At 40.3% G+C, this 17,677-nt stretch overlaps 1 protein-coding gene across 3 annotated transcripts in view; it reads right to left on the bottom strand.

Annotated features, from left to right (window-relative positions):
* Nucleotides 1–2,962: 2,962 nt before the first annotated feature.
* erbin (erbb2 interacting protein) overlaps nucleotides 2,963–17,677 on the bottom strand; it is a 65,408-nt gene continuing 50,693 nt past the window's right edge. The window contains exons 15-27 of one of the 3 annotated variants that reach the window (XM_038270106.1): nucleotides 14,091–14,190; nucleotides 12,855–12,976; nucleotides 12,011–12,184; nucleotides 10,598–10,777; nucleotides 10,386–10,485; nucleotides 10,098–10,281; nucleotides 8,592–10,011; nucleotides 7,205–7,348; nucleotides 6,127–6,183; nucleotides 5,775–5,939; nucleotides 3,622–3,714; nucleotides 3,231–3,305; nucleotides 2,963–3,145 (exon numbers count right to left, since the gene is read on the bottom strand). In XM_038270106.1, the coding sequence (XP_038126034.1) occupies nucleotides 3,038–3,145; nucleotides 3,231–3,305; nucleotides 3,622–3,714; nucleotides 5,775–5,939; nucleotides 6,127–6,183; nucleotides 7,205–7,348; nucleotides 8,592–10,011; nucleotides 10,098–10,281; nucleotides 10,386–10,485; nucleotides 10,598–10,777; nucleotides 12,011–12,184; nucleotides 12,855–12,976; nucleotides 14,091–14,190 (2,922 nt within the window). In that variant the 3' untranslated portion in view covers nucleotides 2,963–3,037. Of the gene's footprint in view, nucleotides 3,146–3,230; nucleotides 3,306–3,621; nucleotides 3,715–5,774; nucleotides 5,940–6,126; nucleotides 6,184–7,204; nucleotides 7,349–8,591; nucleotides 10,012–10,097; nucleotides 10,282–10,370; nucleotides 10,486–10,597; nucleotides 10,778–12,010; nucleotides 12,185–12,854; nucleotides 12,977–14,090; nucleotides 14,191–17,677 lie in introns of all 3 variants that reach the window. The other 2 variants (XM_038270105.1, XM_038270107.1) reach the window with 2 other exon arrangements.

The following is a 17,677-nucleotide window of genomic DNA, read 5'->3' on the forward strand; positions in this document are numbered from 1 at the left end:
GAAGCATGGAGGTGATAGCATCATGCTTTGAGGGGTGTTTTTCTGCACACGGGACAGGGCGACTGCACCGTATTAACGAGAGGATGACATGTATTGCAAGATTTTGGGGAACAACCTCCTTCCCTCAGTTAGAGCATTGTAGATGGGTGGAGGCTGGGTCTTCCAACATGACAATGACCCAAAGCACACCGCCAGGATAACCAAGGAGTGGCCCACACATCCTGAACATAAACCGTTTAGACTCAGTACTAAAGAGCTTCATTTACAGAAACCAGCCGCCACAGAAATTGTTTTTCTTTCCCTCCCAGGCTGATAGCAATATTATTTGCACAAATCCAAAAAAAATCTTCATATTTCTGTAGAAACATTTAAATATTAACAAGAAAAGTCTTACGGCGATAATTTTTAGTTAAGTTATACCAAAATGTCTTCATTAAACTCCACGTTGTTTGCACCTTCCTGGTGATAAAAGCACATTTTGAAAGACAGAATTTAAATGAGTATATGACATTCAGATACATTGTGCTATTTAATGAGTTATTCCGTTTTTTTTTCAGATAACAGAAGAACAAGAGCGTCACTGTTAAACAGCATTAGTTTATTGTCCCACAGGTAAATGAAACAGGAAATTATGTACAAAAATCTGGAATGTTGGATAAATGCATATCAATCATCTCACTGTGACCGTTTCCAGAGAAACATTAGAAATACTAGCTATACATTTAAATGGGAGCTTCTGCATTGCAATTTATTGCTGGTTTTACAATCGCAAGTCACAGATTATTTTTTTTTTTTTCATATTTACAGTTAGATTAGTAAGGTCTAAAACTCCGTGTAAGTCTGCTAAATAAATATAAAGGTGGGAGCGAAAAAAAAACAAAATAAAAAAACATGGATGAAAAACAGCGAAAAGATTGGTTTTCAACTCTAGATTGTCTAAAATAGACAACTTTTTTTCAAAGAAATTATAAAGTGACCATAACCCAAGAAATTAATCTCAAAACAAAGCAATTTTTTAAACAAATACAATCAATGATTTCATCAAAATACAATACAAACCAAGAAAAATCAAATTTTCTTGTAGATAAAAAACAATTTCAGATCAAGCATTGGAACTAATGGTCAGTTTCATTTAGGACAGATCTAAGAAATAGAGCGGATGTTTCTTTAATTTGAGGACTTAACATTTAGCAACTGCATTTCTATTTGGCTGCCAATGCATATAGCATAAAATTCAAATATCCAGCTGGACTATAGATAATATCCTACTGACAACAAGTGGAGGATGTTTCTATATTTATATTAAATGGAATTAAGTGAACAATGAATGTATTTTATAGTTTCCACTGGTTAATGGAAACATGTCTCATGGTTCCATCTGAACAGCAACCGACTAAAAACATTGATCACACTTATTTCACACAATCCTTTAACAAGTGTTTAGAGAATTACCAGATCAGCTCCATCTAGAGTGGAAATGGAAAAATTTAAGACAACAAAAATGGCGAGACATCGAGTACTTGAAAATCAGTAAAATGTCTCAGCCACAGTGAGAAAAATTGTTGCACATTTTTTTGGGAGCAATGCCACACACACACACACACACATCCACACACATAATTTCTGTGCCATTTCATTATTTAAAAAAAAAGATTTCACAATATAAAAAAAAAATATGTAAAATCATAGGAGTACTAAAAGCTTGTGTTTAGTTTTAAAAACGATGCTGTGAATGAAAATAAAGGCTTTAAAATATTGCTTTGAAGCCATTGTGGTGCAAATGTATTCAAAGGGTTGTGAAAGTGGGTATTGCTTGGGTTCCTGGGGCGGTTGCACGTCCTCCCCTTGTTCCAACAGTTCAAGGTCTATGGCACTTGACAGTTTGTGTCTCCCATATCTGTTCTCTGTACAGTGATAAAAAAAATAAGACCGCATCAAAGGGATGGGGGAAAAAAAAAAAAGACACAAAAGGCAATCATGGTTTACAGAAAAAAGTTAGATGGCTGCCTAGGTTCCTAGGACCTAAAGATAAAATCCCACAGCTTTCTGAGTTCTGCCTTTACCCTCCGTTTCTTTTAATGCTCGCTTTGGTTGATTAAAATAACCTTGACATATTTTCATCCAAACCACGGGAAAAGCTAGCTTGTCTACCCCTAGCACCTTTAAATCCTCCTGCCTGAACTAAATGTGCTTATTGGCTCTGTTTTGGTCCTTCTCCCAAACAAGTTGTTTATTATGATACCAGGACCCACTTACTCTCCCAAAAAAATGAGGAATCCCATCCCGTTTCCTTGTCCTGTTGTAGGAGCACCTGGATTTCTAAAAACATCTGATGAGCTGGGATGAATCTCTTGGATGGCACAGGTCTGGTTATCCAGAACAGGAGTGAGGTGTCCGTGTGCTGGTGGATCTTCACAGGTTCATGGAAGCCGGGGGTGAATGATTCCCTCTGGTTTTGCTCTTTGATCTTCTGATAAAAACAGAGACCAACGCCTCCTTGATCAACATCCGTCTCCCCATGAGAAGCACGTAACACAGTCCCTTTTGATAATGTTGCCTGGCAACTGGGAAATAAAATTGCTAAATTAAAAAAATAAAAACAAAATAAAAGGTTTGGACAGAAGAGAAGAGTGGGAGCCCTGCCCCCTAGTGGTCGCCTCCACACCCCAAGTGGTTGATAAGTTGTTTACTTTAAAAAAACAAACCAACTGAAAGCTGATCTATACAGAGACCACAGAGTTTCCATCAAATCTTCAGCTTTTTTTACTGTAAAAATATATATATGTATGTATACCACAGTGGCGGCCTTGTGAGGACACGTACTTGCATGTGTTTGATGCTGTCTCACTAAGATCCACTACATTCAGTGGTTTTCTCCATTTCATCGAAGCGACAAAAGACCTCAGAGGATCTCAGCTAGAAATAGTCCCAATAGGTGTCGGCAGACCAGTCTCTTATATGTGACAAGTCACTATAAATCTCTATGTTCTTCTTCCATGTGCCGCGTCGTTCTGCAGTAGGACAGATTCAGCCGAGTCTATGCTTGCATTTCTCTTACGATAATTAAATCCACAGTGGTAGGAAATGTCTTCAGCAGGGACACGGCATTCCCATGATCGATATTGACAAAGCTATATCCATTCGCCTGTGGACATATAGAAACAAAGTTTACTGCAACTTGATCCAACAGCACATGTGTGATACTAATTACCTTTTTTTCTCCAAAATACCTGAATTATTTTATCTCCAGGTTGAAGAACTTTGAATGCTGGCCCCTCAGGCTGAACTCGAGTCACAAAAATGCCCTAAATAGAAACAAAATTAAAGATATTTAATCCAGTTTTATTTTCCACTGCTATACCAGAGTCTTTATTTCTAAGTACCACATAATTGCAGATTTTTAGTCCCAGAGCTCTTTTATCAGAGATAGAAATCCACTGATTGACGTATGGATGGATGGATAGTAGCATGTGGGCAGATGGAGGGCTCATTCTCTTGCATATTAATAGTTTCCATACCGTTTTCCATTTTTAACTTATTCAGATCTGCCAAACCTTTCCAGACATTCAAGGGGGAAAAGAATCAAAGTAAAAAGAAAGAAAGTAAAAGATGTAAGCTTACATTATCATCTGGACGGAAGGGGTTCCCCCGGCCTCCCACTCCTCCTGATATACTGAAACCCAGCTCTGGATTCTTCTCTACTTTCACACGCATCTGAAACAAACCAACACATTTTTGATAAGCCATTGTTTCACTTCATTCACCGTCGGTTACACATTAAACAAAATCAAATGCTTTGTAAATAGAAGGTTGTTTTATGAAGGTAAGCTTAGCGTACGGAAATAGGTTTATGTTGGAGGAAGTAGTTAATCTGGATGAAAAAACAAACAAAACAAAATCCCTCCTGATGGGAAAGTCTGAAAAAAATACCAGAAATGTGAAGCCTTCAAAGAGCAATTAAGACGAGGAAGCAGCAAATGAAGAAAACCCTTCAGTTTTTAGAAAAGGGAAAATATGGCATCAGATCTTTTGAGAAAAAAAGTTATATGGTAAATGCAGAAAAGAGGGAAAAAAAAACAAAAAAACAACTAAAATCTCATATTTTCTGGCCCAGATTCATGCAACCATTATCTACACCAAAATATAATCTCATCATTTCAAAGTTTACATTTTTAATAAAATAAAAGTCAAAGTATTTCTACTCCTTGAACGTTTTTTAAAAACATTTTTTGAATTTACAACCACAAACCTACATGTATTTCACTGGTTTTTGATGCGACACTGAATGTAGCACATTTGATATTAACTAGACAAAAACATTTACCTGTTCTTTTTTTTCCCCTACAATAACTAAAGCTCATTCTGTTAGTTGCAGGTTTGGGTTTCAAGCCAATCTAACAAATGAACAAAGTTGGTTCTAAACAGTCATATAAATTATAGCCCTGGCTCTATGTTTAGGATTATTGCTCTGTAGGTGGAAAGACCTCTGATCCAAATGAGTTTTTTTCATCTGTCATCCTCCTGTGTTCATCTCTTTCTACGTTTTCATCACCTTTGACCAGCTTTCCTGCTAAGGGATGATGGGTAGAGTTGGGCACCGAGATTCAATAGGAACCAGTTCTATCCGTAGAGCTGGTATGATTAAACTCCACCTAATGGGATGACAGCCCCGTATTTGTAAGGAATTACATTCCTCTAAATCCGTAGTGCACCTTCTTCAGTGAAAACGGAGACGGCCCTAACCCTTTTTTATGCTCTCTCTACTTCGTCTTAACCATCTTAACAGATACCTGCCTCATGTTCTGCATGTAATGTAGAGCAGTTTGATGTAGATCTGTCAGAGTTATGAATAAACTTATGTGTCGCTTCATCAATTGTTTATTAAAGTTCATTTGGAATCTGATTTCTATGATGAAACTCACTAACTAAATAAAATCAATTGCCAAAAAGGGAAATATCGCAGCCTCCACATTTATTAAAGTTGAACTGAGGTGCAGAAACACTCGGCCCTAAACCGAAGTGTCAGAATCAGGGAAATAAAGTCGCTTAGTCTTAATACGGCACAAGTACCTGCAGCATCAAATGCTGGATATATGTAAATGTCTTTTAGTGAGGTTTTAAGAAAAGAGAAGAAAAAAAAAACACTCCATGTGAAAGAGTAACTTAAAAAAGCAAATGTGTAAGATTTAATAGTGATAACATTTTTGATATTTATATGCTGGTTGGAAATAATTGTGGAATATGATAGCAAACGTTACATTTTCATTATCATGCAGACCAATGGGTTCAGTTTTAGTTAGATCTGTCCAGAGTATCTTCTTCCTCATGCCTACCGTGTCATTTTAACAACTTGTTACAAACTGAGGGCTTTTTGCGTATTATTTGCCATATAGATCTATACAATAATCAATATGGCACTATTAGCTTGTTTAATGTTTAGGGATTAAGATATTTTCTTGTCAAAACAGCAGCAAATGATAGACATTTTTTATTTATTGATATAAATTTTTTTGGTCTCCACTATCATCCTGGATTAACTACCATCTTAGCTCTATGCAATGAAACCCAAGAGAAAATATATAAAAAAAATCTACCAAGATACACAGAACCAGACATATATAATTGTATGTGCAGAAAGAAAGCAGGAAGTTGCACAAGAAGAAGCTTAGGAGGCCTGAGTGTGCACCGTTTAAAGGGATTATACAGCAGGACCCAGATTTCCTGACCTACAAGGAAAGATTAGCTTAGTGTTGCAAAAGAAAATGAGTCCACACCTCTTGCTGCAGCGTGTCGTGAGGAACACGAGGCCCATGAGGCTGCTGGGAGACTTTGAGCATCAGATAGTCAATGAGCTGCTCTCTGGAAGGGTGACGAGCCATCGACGACATCGGGATCTGAGGACGAACCGAAGGGCCCATCTGACCATTCATCAAAGGCACCTAGCAACAGAGACGTGGCAAACAGAAGACCCAGCTGCTGATTTAGACTCACTTTTTACAGGTTCAGCTCATGACTGAACTTTTTACAAAAATCTATTTAAAAAGTGCCCCTTCTTTCAATCTGAAACCCCCTGAAATAAAATCTAGATATCTAGAAATATTCAGATTCTCCACGGGTTACACCTACTTTTCTGTGAGGATCCATGGAGTAGCTCTGTGGTCCTTGTGGGACAAAAACATCATCCTAAAAAGGAACATTTAGATAATCATTTCTCTGAAATGAAGCAGATCAAACATCTTCTATAACTCTTCAATCAAAATGTAAAACACTGAAGGGATGATGGGGTTATATTTGTTTAATATTGACACCAAACAACAGCGAGGTCTGGATTTAGCAGAGAGGGACAGGATAAAACACATCAGCTCTTAAAAAGCAAAGATTCTGCCATTTTGATTCAATTCAAGAGGTGAGCAGGAAGTAGTTTAAGTTCAGAGGAAAGGAAGAGGTTGCACAACAAACACTGAAAGATCAGAAGTAAAAGTCTCCATCTACAGTCTAATTCCCACATCTATGTCAAAATCACGCCTATTGAACCATCTTACCTCTCAGCAAGACATGTTTAACCCCAAACAGCGGGTAGGGTGTTATGAAGTCGGGCTGATGTGATCAAAAGTGTGAATGAAGACGATGAATGAGCAAACGTAAGCATTGAATGTGAGGTTAAAGGAGAAAACTGTACGTATGAGACGGCCTTCGCAATCACACCAGGGTTTATTTGTGGTGAGGAACACTGGGATGGTTTTTATGATGTTAAAAGTCCCAGCATGTTTAAAAGGGGCTGTTCTATGTCAGATGAAAACAAGGTGGCTTAAAAAATGACTTAAACATCATTAAGGTTTGTGATTGGACTCTTGGTTTATAGCTGATTGGGCTATATAACACACAAACACAGCCCCTGTTAAACAGCTTTTCCTACAATGATCACAACCAACAGGAAACTGGAAATCTTCCACATGTCCCTCTAAAATCAAGCACCAGGCATTCATTTTAGTGATGAGAAATCAGATGTTGAGAAAAGCTAAGCTCATATTTAAAAAAAATAAAAATGAAAAACTGCCTCTGAGGCTCTGATCACATCTCAACATCTGCCAAACAGGGAAGCGGATATTTCCTCTACTCTCAAAAACGATGTGAAACTAGCAGAAGCTGGAGGCGCTGGCTTAGTAGGAGCTGCAGGGGTTAACTACAAGTCTGGAGTACTCACACGGAAGCTCAGGGCTCCGTAGGGCTGTCGCTCAGAGCCGCTAATCACCAGGCCTCCTTGGCTGGCATGCATATCCCTACAGCTGCCGTACTGTGACCAGCTCAGCGGAGAGGTATTGAAATTATAGGAGCGAGACAGCACATTCTGACGACAAGGAAGCAGCAGCCGGCATGTCAGAGGTCGGCATGCAATCCACCAAACGAATGAGAGAACCCCCCCAAAAACAAAAAGAAAACGAAAAAAAAAAAAAAGGGAAGACAGACAGAAATACAGTGAAGACCAGCATGCAGTGAATCAGAGTTCTATAGATGGGTTAGTAGCTGCTGGTGAACACCTACTCCTATCTGTTAAGCTCCGTTATACAAAAATGCTTTCATTTAACAGTAATGGCTCCACATTTGAACCTCTAAAAGTGTGAAACATTCTGGTTTTGTATTTATACACATACACATAATATATATATATATATATATGTGTGTGTGTGTGTGTGTGTGTGTGTGTGTGTGTGTGTGTGTGCGTAAAAAATGATGTTGCAAGAAAATTATCTTTAGTGCAGAGCAAAGATGTAGAATTGTAAACCAGATGATAACTGGGAGAAAAAATATATTTACAGAATTTGCATAGAAAAAACTAACAGAATTGATTTAATTCAGGCATAGGAATATCAAACCTATCTTTATATATATTTTTAAAAAGTTTTCTAATTGTAAAAAAACCCACAATATATTTAGAGGTAGTTTCTAAGTACCTCTTGTGCAGCAACACCTGATTATATCAAAGATCATCAGCCTTGAATATCAAACTATTAGATAATGAAGTTATTATCTCGAAACAAGCAGTTTTTAAAACAACCTAACACTTACTTTAAAGTTTTAGATTTACACCAATGAAAACTTTGAGAGTTTTAATAAAAGGCATCTTATCCATGATAATCCACCTACAAACTGGCTTCCTATAAAAAGCCTCCACCTGTCGCTATGAATGAATTACCACAAACATCCACAGTACCTGCATCATGGTGCATGAGATGTTTGTGAAACTAGAAATATTTCCAAGCATCTGTCTTTCTTTTGGGAAAGGGGAAACTTTAAGGGGTTACTTTGAACCTGCTGAGCAAAAGTGTGCAGCAACACGTGGGGGAGGAGCAGCACTTCTTTAATATTCTCTGTTGAGTAAGTGAAAACTCAGATCACTCAAGACCCCTTTTCTGGCATAAAATGACTTTAAAAAGCAAAAATCTGAAGTGATTTTGAAGACATTCATGGCATGTAAGAAGAAGACACACAGCATAATCAGCACATCCAAACCTAATTATCCAATAAAGAAGAGAAAAAGAGAGTGGAACATTTTGGCAGCCACAAAAGCAGATAATGCCAGCACTCCTTACCTTCTCCATCTTCTTTGCCTCGATATGCCGCATCACTTGGTCCCGCCAGTCCGTTGGCACCCGCCCAGGTCCCATCCCTCCTGACACCTGACCCGGTCCGTCCAGAAGCGAGTGCTCGGACTTCACTCTGGCGTTGGGCCGCTTGCTGGGGCTGCCTTGCTGGTAGCTGAAATCACTAACAGACATGGTCCTTTCTGGAAGCTCGTGGGGCTGAGGCCTGGTACCCACAGGCCTGGAAGCTCCGGGTGCATCAATGCTGTAAGTGCGAGCAGAGAAAGGCCTCTGCATGGCCTGGCTCATTGCCAGGGGCCCCCTGGCGAGGGTGTGAATGTCCCTGTAAGTCATGTACTCCCCCTCCGGCATCTGGATGCGCCTCGGGTCGCCCATGGAGACTGAGGAGGCCGAGCTGCTTTGCCGCTGCAGAGTGTTGCTTCTGGGCTGCCCGCCGGTGGAGTGGAGCCTCTCCTTGGTCCAGTCTCCCATGGGGGCCAGAGGGCCCCCCCTCTGCTGGGGCTGTAGATTATAAGGAGGGGCCTGGTTACGGTTTGAGTAATTGGTGTTTGCAAGCGAGTGTGGATGAGGGGGGAGGTAGCCTTGGTGGTCCGGCGCCATGGGCCCCCTTTGAGGCCAGGGGGCATCTTTAGGCATGGCGCTGCTCGCGTACTGTATATTATACTGAGGGGGCGGGGCTCCCATGCTCATACCCGGGTATCTGCTTGAGCTAACAGGGGGCTTAGAAGAAGACAACAAGTCTGAGGAAGATGAAGAGGAGCCAGGGTAGACCAAGAGATTCTGGTCATTGAGTAACTGACTGGCCGACTTGCTTCTAACAATGTTCTGGCCTTGGGCTCCGGGCCCCTGGCCGGTCCCAGTCATCCTAGCTACCACTGCGGCATCATCATCCCCATCGAAGGAGTACAGCTTCAAGTTGCCCGTTTCCATATTGCTGATGCTGTGAGATTTCATCACCTGGGTGGGAGGACATCTTTTTTCTGGGGACAGCTCCTCCGTGCTGCGGGACAGAGACATGTCGCTGCTGGCGGCTACGCCCGTCGATGCAGACGTCTCCATCCCTCTGCTTCTGTTCACAAGACTATTGATGCACTCCCCTCCCTGCTGATTCCCATTCTGCAAGTGATCCACGTTGTCGTAGCTCTGCTCAACCGAACCATTCTTCACTGTCAACTCGGCGCCGTGGTACGCTGGCAGCTTGGTCACGTTCATGTTGATCTGGTCCCAGTTGGTGTAGGCGTCTCCCATTCCGTTTTCGATGAAAGCCATTCTGTTTTCCATGGACAGGTCATAGTTTGGTGGGGTCTGCTGGGTTTTCAGGAGGGCCTGAAGGGACGGTTCGGAGCCGTTACCGTTATGGAGTAGAGGGGTGGTGTCTTTCGGTTGGTTCATGTTCTCGTCGTCTTGTCTGGAAATAATTGTTGCCAGAAGAGAAGCACAATCAGATTGTATGGAAGCAGCAGGAGGATAAAGCTTTGAATGGATTCTGCTTACCTAGTTTTGGGAAGGAAGGGCACCTTGGACTCCCTCTCAGGCGTGCAGAGGGAGTTGTCCTGACTGCTGTCGGTGGTCAAAGACACAGAGTCGGACATGCGCGATGGGGACGAACAGTTACTGTTGTTTTGGTTACTGTTGGCCACTGTGTCATCCAGTAAAGAATCAGCATCTTTCCCATCATCTTTTAATAAAGAAACATTATTTTATTTAAAAATAAAAGCCAAATTTCCTCTAAAAATCAGAAATGATACCAAATGAGTTTGGTTTTACCTTTTTTATCCTTACTTAGAGTAACTACTTTAGGCTGATTGATGGAAATCTCAATAAGAGGCGGCCTCATCTCTGCAATCTTCATCTCTTCTTCCTCTGATAACTCCTCCGTGTCCTAAAGAAGAAGAAAGGACTTCTTAAAAAAACAGTTTCTTTACTGCTTACATGCTGTACTTCTCTTTATTATTTTTTTTAAAAAGGGAAGAACTTAGTAATATGGTGACCACCTCTAGTGTGTCCTCATGGTTCATCATTGAAGTCTCTGTAGACTTGGCGGGGATGCTCTGCGAGCTGATGGGCTGTGAAGACTCTTTAGATTCGTCTGCAGGAGGATTTTGGGTATAGGTTGAAGATACTGGAGCTTCAATGTCTGATGCTACACCGTTGGGACGTGGGGCCTCAATCACCTTTAAAACAACAAGTTGTCTGTTACAAATTTATTGTTTTCATTTGCATATGTGCAAAATATAACATGGCTTGGAATGATATTCACAGGTCTTTCAAATATCCACATTTAGTCATGTTGGAACCCCAAAACATGCATTTTATTGGGAACTTAATGTGATCAACCAACAGAGTGGAGCAGAATTATGAAGAAAAAAAAATCTCTTTCTTTAATAATCTAAAAGTTTGACCTGCTTTTGTATTGGGTTGGATGTGGATCTGAACTTTGACTAGGCCAATAATACTAGAATATGCTTTAATTTAACTATTTAAGAGCCAGATTAGCTCAACAAATCTTTCTATCACCTCTTGCTGCTAAAGAATAGCCTCCCCGGAGCATGATGCTGACACCACCATGTTCCAAGATGGGGAGGGAGTGTTTAAAGTGGTAGTTTACATTAAACATAGTTATTTATATCGAGAGTTAAAGGTTTATTACTGGTCTCATCTGAGCAGGGAGCCTCATCAACTAGGGATGTCAAACCCATCAGTTCTGCTGTCATTTCTTATCATTTAATTATTTTGTCATGTTTATTAAAGGTAAAACCACAATGCAGCTGTTTGGAACATGCATGATCAGTATGATTAAACAAATGGACTCCAGTATGGAAAGATGTAAACACATTAAAAATGATTAATTCTTAAAAGAATAAATTGGTTTGTTCCACTGCCGTAGCAATCAATAAAACTGCTCAAAGCATTTCATCTATTAGGCCTGATCTGTGCTTGTTTAAGTACATAATTAAAGTATCTGTTTGCACAAGCAGATTAAAAAACATGGACATGATATGGGCAGAAAAATCCTGAATATTCAGCCCATGGGAGTCTAGTTGTACACATTTGTTCTAAATGCCTCCCCCTGAGAGTCTTGTGGCAAATTGTAGCTTTGGAGTCTGATTTGTGTATCATAGAACTCGGTAGGTTTTGTTTTTGTTTAAAAGGGTGACCCTGCTTCAAATCCCCACAGCCTTTGGGTGATTTAATTAAGTAGATCAGGATAAAGAAGGATAAAAGCAAACTTTCCTTTTCAGATTATTTCAAAATAAATTGAAAAACAGGAATCCGAACCCATTTAAACAACCACAAACTACCTTCTGTTGGTCTGCCATGTAAAAAAAAAAAAAAAAAATGATGATGTAAAATCCTCTAAAATGAAAGCGACTGACTTATTTCCATTCACTTTTACCAAAGCTGACCTTAACTCCCACATCTTGCACTCCGATGTGGTTCCTCTCAACCGGTTTGGACTCTTTCCCAGACTCGTCGCTGGTTTCATCCTCCCTCAGCCTGTGAGCCACGGACTGGGCTGTTTTTACCATGTTCTTCAGCTCGTCTGGGTAAGGGGTGGGGTATCGTTTCAGGTTTCCCTCCTGGAGGAATGCAAACACACATCTTTATATTCAATTTCTTAGCTTAATATGACTTTGCTGTTCCTTTGTGATACAATAAGGCCACATATCGACTGTTAATTCTCTAAATCTCTTCCCCTCCAGACTGGGGTTGTTGGTCTGGATGCAGGAAGTCAATCAGAGGACAGTTAAACAATGAAAGCTGATACAGCTGACAGGAGTAGTATATTTCAGCAACAATCAACTTAAATGGCAGGACAGCATCTTTCAACAAAGCTGCAATACTCTGTGGGAAACCAAATGGCTTCTGCTTCTCATTTGTCGATTTCTGTTAAACAGTTCCCTGCTTAGCAACAGATAGAAGTTATTATTAAATGATGGTACTGAAACAGCAATATTTAAAGCAAAAATGTACATGTTCTACTCATGCTAAGGGGTGCCTCGACTGGAGAGTTTAAATGTACATCTTTGACATAGGCCTTGGTTTGAACAGAAACACAACGCCTGAAAGGTTTTGGTTCCTGATTCTTTCATTGACAGATGGAGAAAGTCTGTGAAAGTCCCTGGACCTGAGGAGGGACATTCCAGATTAGGTTCATCCGGGCAGCAGCTACGCTTCCCTCCACCAAATTGATTCCCAGTATCTAATGCATTTCGCTCTTAATGAATGAAACAAATGTGCGTCACTAACCCTCGGGGGTGCCTCTCTCTCATCCTTGTCCTCGTCGCACTCAAACGCCACCTGAGCTCGCTGCTTGCGTTGCTCCTCCCACAGGGCCGGGTTGAAGCTCTCAGAGTCAGAGTTGGGGATGTCTGGAATGTAACATAGGTCACAAAGCCGATTATTCGTTTTCTTTTGGGGGTTTTTTTTCTTACTTTAATTCAGATTCAAGTGTTTATTTTGGCCACCAGATGGCACTACAACAGCATCTGACCAACTGATTAGAACTAACAGCATAGATTTTTTTTTATACATGTTATATTTCCTTCTAATAAGAATTCCCCTAAATGAAGTTTATTTATAAAAATAGTTTTTCTTAAAATAAAAAAATGCTGCATGCAGTCTTAAAATGTGACTTATTAAATACAACATGGTCACTATAATTAACGGTGCCAGAGCCAGTGGTCACCATCAAATCATCCTAAATGGTGTTTTGCTGCTGCAGCTTCTGGTCAGAAATAAAAGCTGCATCTTCATGTCCCTAATAATGTGACCTCTGAGCATGCAGACAGACGCAACCAGGTCTTTCACAGCTGCATCAAAAAACTTGAAGGAAAATCAGCCTGTGTGGTTTCCTGCGTCAAAACAACGCTCACCACAGTTTAGCAACACATGTAGATGAATTTTTCACAGAGGTGATCTAATTTGATTTCCTTCAGCTAAGATAGAGCTTCATCAAAGACTGAAGTTGCCTTCATCACAATGTGGATAATCTGAGTCATTGTTTGCGTGTTCTCCTTATCATAACAAGTTGTAAACCACCATCATTGCTCTGGATTGGTCACTAATAATAGACCAGCAGCAAACCAAAAAGGCCGAGCTGTATTATGCGCAAACAAACGCTATACAGGAAATAGAGAACAGAAAGCTTTGACCTCTGACTATCGGAGGAGCTTTAGTGAGTAGATTCTCAACCTCTAATTACTCAAAAGCTGAGATGCAACGGGGTCAGCGCTGGCTATCTGCTGTGATGGAAACCAGAAGCAAAGCAACAGATGGACAACTGCTCGGGTTTCCCCTGCAGCCTCATGTAACAAACTCTTATTAAACATGCAGTCAGGGATCTTTGTAGGTCACCCAGAAGTTTGTTAAAAACAAACATGGTAGCTTTAGTCTGGACGTGCAATGTGTAACATATTCAACCGAATAGTCTAGGTATGCACTTTTTTTTACAAGTTGTAATATACATTATGTTGTTTTACTCACAGTCCTCTGTCCTGGTTTGCTGGGGAAACATATAGTTGGTCAGCACAGTTTTGTGAGTCTCTGGATCCTCCTCTTTTTGGAGAGGGATCAGGGGCTTTGACTGTGGGAGACAGAAAGACGGTCATAAATCTGAGATAAGCAACAACTGACCAAACACTTATCAAATTAAGAAAAAAATAGTGAAATGAGGTCCTTTCATTGGCAGCATGCAGAATATGGATGAGGTGATAAAACAAGCATTTCGTCAGTTAATGAAGCCAGAACAGAAAAATGAGCCATAGCAAATTCAATGATTATTTACTTACTTTCATTAACTCGCATAAAGCATTGGTAATAATTTTTCTTCTGACGTTTATGTAAAACGTTTGTTTTGCTTTTTCTAAGATTTAGACCAACTTTATTGTCATTTAGATTAGATGAGCTTTATTGATCTCACAGCGGAGAAATTCACTAAAATTCACTTTTGTATACACAGCTTGACAATGAAGTTTGTCTAAGTTTAAAACAAAATTCAGGAAAATTATTATTTTTTTTTTTTAATACCACACCCAATTTTGAGGATTTGAATATCTTTATCAACTGCATGCTTATTTTAGGTTCCTTTCTTTAAAACCCCAGAGGTGCACCTCCTTCTCCTAGATCATCTGACCTGTTGCTCGACACAAAAGCGACTGGACCTTTCCTAGCAGACGGTCCTAAAATCTAGAATAATCTGCTGCTGTATCTGAGGCAGCCATCCTTTTGGATTTTCATATCTTTTTAAAATATATTTTTATAGTATTGGTTTAATGTTGACCTAATGTTGATTTTAATGTTGATCCCATGGTTTATTTTTTTCTATTTACATCCATCTATTCCCATCAAATTCAATTAGAATGTTTAGATTTGACTGTTTTTTTTAATCTATGATGTGCTTTAATCTTTACTTTTTTTTCCTATCAGAACATGATAGTTGTAATTGTCAGTATATTTACTTCAAGTTATTTTATTGTACCAAATGCATTTAGTTCAGATAACACAGACTTTTTCCAACATACCAAAATCTAAAACTTTGAGGTAGAAATACACAGAAAAAAAAACACTGGAGTTGATTTTATAACCTAACAAGCCCTAAATGTCACTTTCATCAAATACTAGTTTGCTCTATTTCATCCAATAATAGAGCAAACTTTTAAAGCTACAGTGTGTAATTTTCAGCGACATCTAACGACCAGACTGCAGACCGCAGCAACATGAACATCTCCCCCCCAACAGTACGGCGAGCGTTACGGGACAAAATGTCTTCCACGACGTCCGCATCACCTACCTTCTCAAGTGATGAGGTTTGTTTACATACACTATATTGCCAAAAGTATTTGCTCACCTGCCTTGACTCACATATGAGCTTAAGTGACATCCCGTTCCTAATCCATAGGGTTCAATATGACGTCGGTCCACCCTTTGCAGCTAGAACAGCTTCAACTCTTCTGGGAAGGCTGTCCACAAGGTTTAGGAGTGTGTTTATGGGAATTTTTGACCATTCTTCCAGAAGCGCATTTGTGAGGTCGCACACTGATGTTGGACGAGAAGGCCTGGCTCTCAGTCTCCGCTCTAATTCATCCCAAAGGTGTTCTATCGGGTTGAGGTCAGGACTCTGTGCAGGCCAGTCAAGTTCATCCACACCAGACTCTGTCATCCATGTCTTTATGGACCTTGCTTTGTGCACTGGTGCACAGTCATGTTGGAAGAGGAAGGGGCCAGCTCCAAACTGTTCCCACAAAGTTGGGAGCATGGAATTGTCCAAAATGTCTTGGTATGCTGAAGCATTCAGAGTTCCTTTCACTGGAACTAAGGGGCCAAGCCCAGCTCCTGAAAAACAACCCCACACCATAATCCCCCCTCCACCAAACTTTACACTTGGCACAATGCAGTCAGACAAGTACCGTTCTCCTGGCAACCGCCAAACCCAGACCCGTCCATCAGATTGCCAGATGGAGAAGCGCGATTCGTCACTCCAGAGAACGCGTCTCCACTACTCTAGAGTCCAGTGGCGGCGTGCTTTACACCACCGCATCCGACGCTTTGCATTGCACTTGGTGATGTATGGCTTGGATGCAGCTGCTCGACCATGGAAACCCATTCCATGAAGCTCTCTGCGCACTGTTCTTGAGCTAATCTGAAGGCCACATGAAGTTTGGAGGTCTGTAGTGATTGACTCTGCAGAAAGTTGGCGACCTCTTCGCACTATGCGCGTCAGCATCCGCTGACCCCGCTCCGTCAGTTTACGTGGCCTACCACTTCGTGGCTGAGTTGCTGTCGTTCCCAAACACTTCCATTTTCTTATAATACAGCTGACAGTTGACTGTGGAATATTTAGGAGCGAGGAAATTTAACGACTGGATTTGTTGCACAGGTGGCATCCTATCACAGTTCCACGCTGGAATTCACTGAGCTCCTGAGAGCGACCCATTCTTTCACAAATGTTTGTAAAAACAGTCTGCATGCCTAGGTGCTTGAATTTATACACCTGTGGCCATGGAAGTGATTGGAACACCTGATTCCAATAATTTGGATGGGTGAGCAAATACTTTTGGCAATATAGTGTAGATTATTTTACAGATAGTATTTCATTAGTCTGTGTAGGGTAAAGATTTTATGTAGACTTAAGATAATAAATATACCCGTTATTTTGGAGCGTAATGGGCGATCTCGCAATGCTAGTTTGTTGGCTCTGCGCTGCCGTAGCGCAAAGATGTCTGCCTCCATGGCTGCGAGACCCGCTCCTATGTAATTATAAATAACGAATTCTAAGGCAACGCAAATATTAAGGTTAAGAGGCTGAGCTCGTAGATGATGATAAATAACATAGTTATGTATAATATATTACATTTCTGACTGTATATCCCTGTAATTATTACACACTGTAGCTTTAAATCATTAAAATAAAGAAACAACTAATTAGACGTGTTCTCAACTATTGCAGCAAATTAAACAGGTGCTGCAAAGCATAACGTCCTCATATGTTTAGGTTTTGCTTGGCAGTGAACTAATTCAGATTAAGATCATCAATGGACCAACGTTTTAATGAATGTGCTGCAACCAGGGAAGTTGTACTTTCCTCCTCATGTCAGCTTGTCTTAGCAACAGTATATGCCATTAACCCTTCCATTTAGGACACCAGCAGCAGTAAATGCTGATCAATCATGTGAGGTAAATATTCACCATGTTAGAACCAATCCGATAAATGTGTTTCCATCTCTACTTTAGAGAAATTATGTTATTTTAAATGATATCTGATGGTCAAAACTGACCTTTGTACTCCAGACTGATTTAAATTTGTTTTGAGCCAAAGAGGAGCAGAAAGTTAAAATATATTTCCCTCACTCTGCAGCAGGTCTGTAAACATGTTAGGCTTTAATCACCAAGGCAACTGTTTGCTGAACTTGTTTGGCTGCTGTTTAATCTGTGCGAGTTTAAATTTCCTCACCTCTGATGTGTTTTGACAAGGAAATTCTTAAGAACTTCTGGGGGCCTTTTCCTGACAACTTTCTCTCTGATGCTGCTGCTTTAAATGTTTCATCGCCGTATAGTTATTAGGACCTGTAATT

This window comes from Cyprinodon tularosa, unplaced genomic scaffold, assembly GCF_016077235.1.
Source record: "Cyprinodon tularosa strain WSP-4 unplaced genomic scaffold, ASM1607723v1 ctg750, whole genome shotgun sequence".
Taxonomy (NCBI): domain Eukaryota; kingdom Metazoa; phylum Chordata; class Actinopteri; order Cyprinodontiformes; family Cyprinodontidae; genus Cyprinodon; species Cyprinodon tularosa.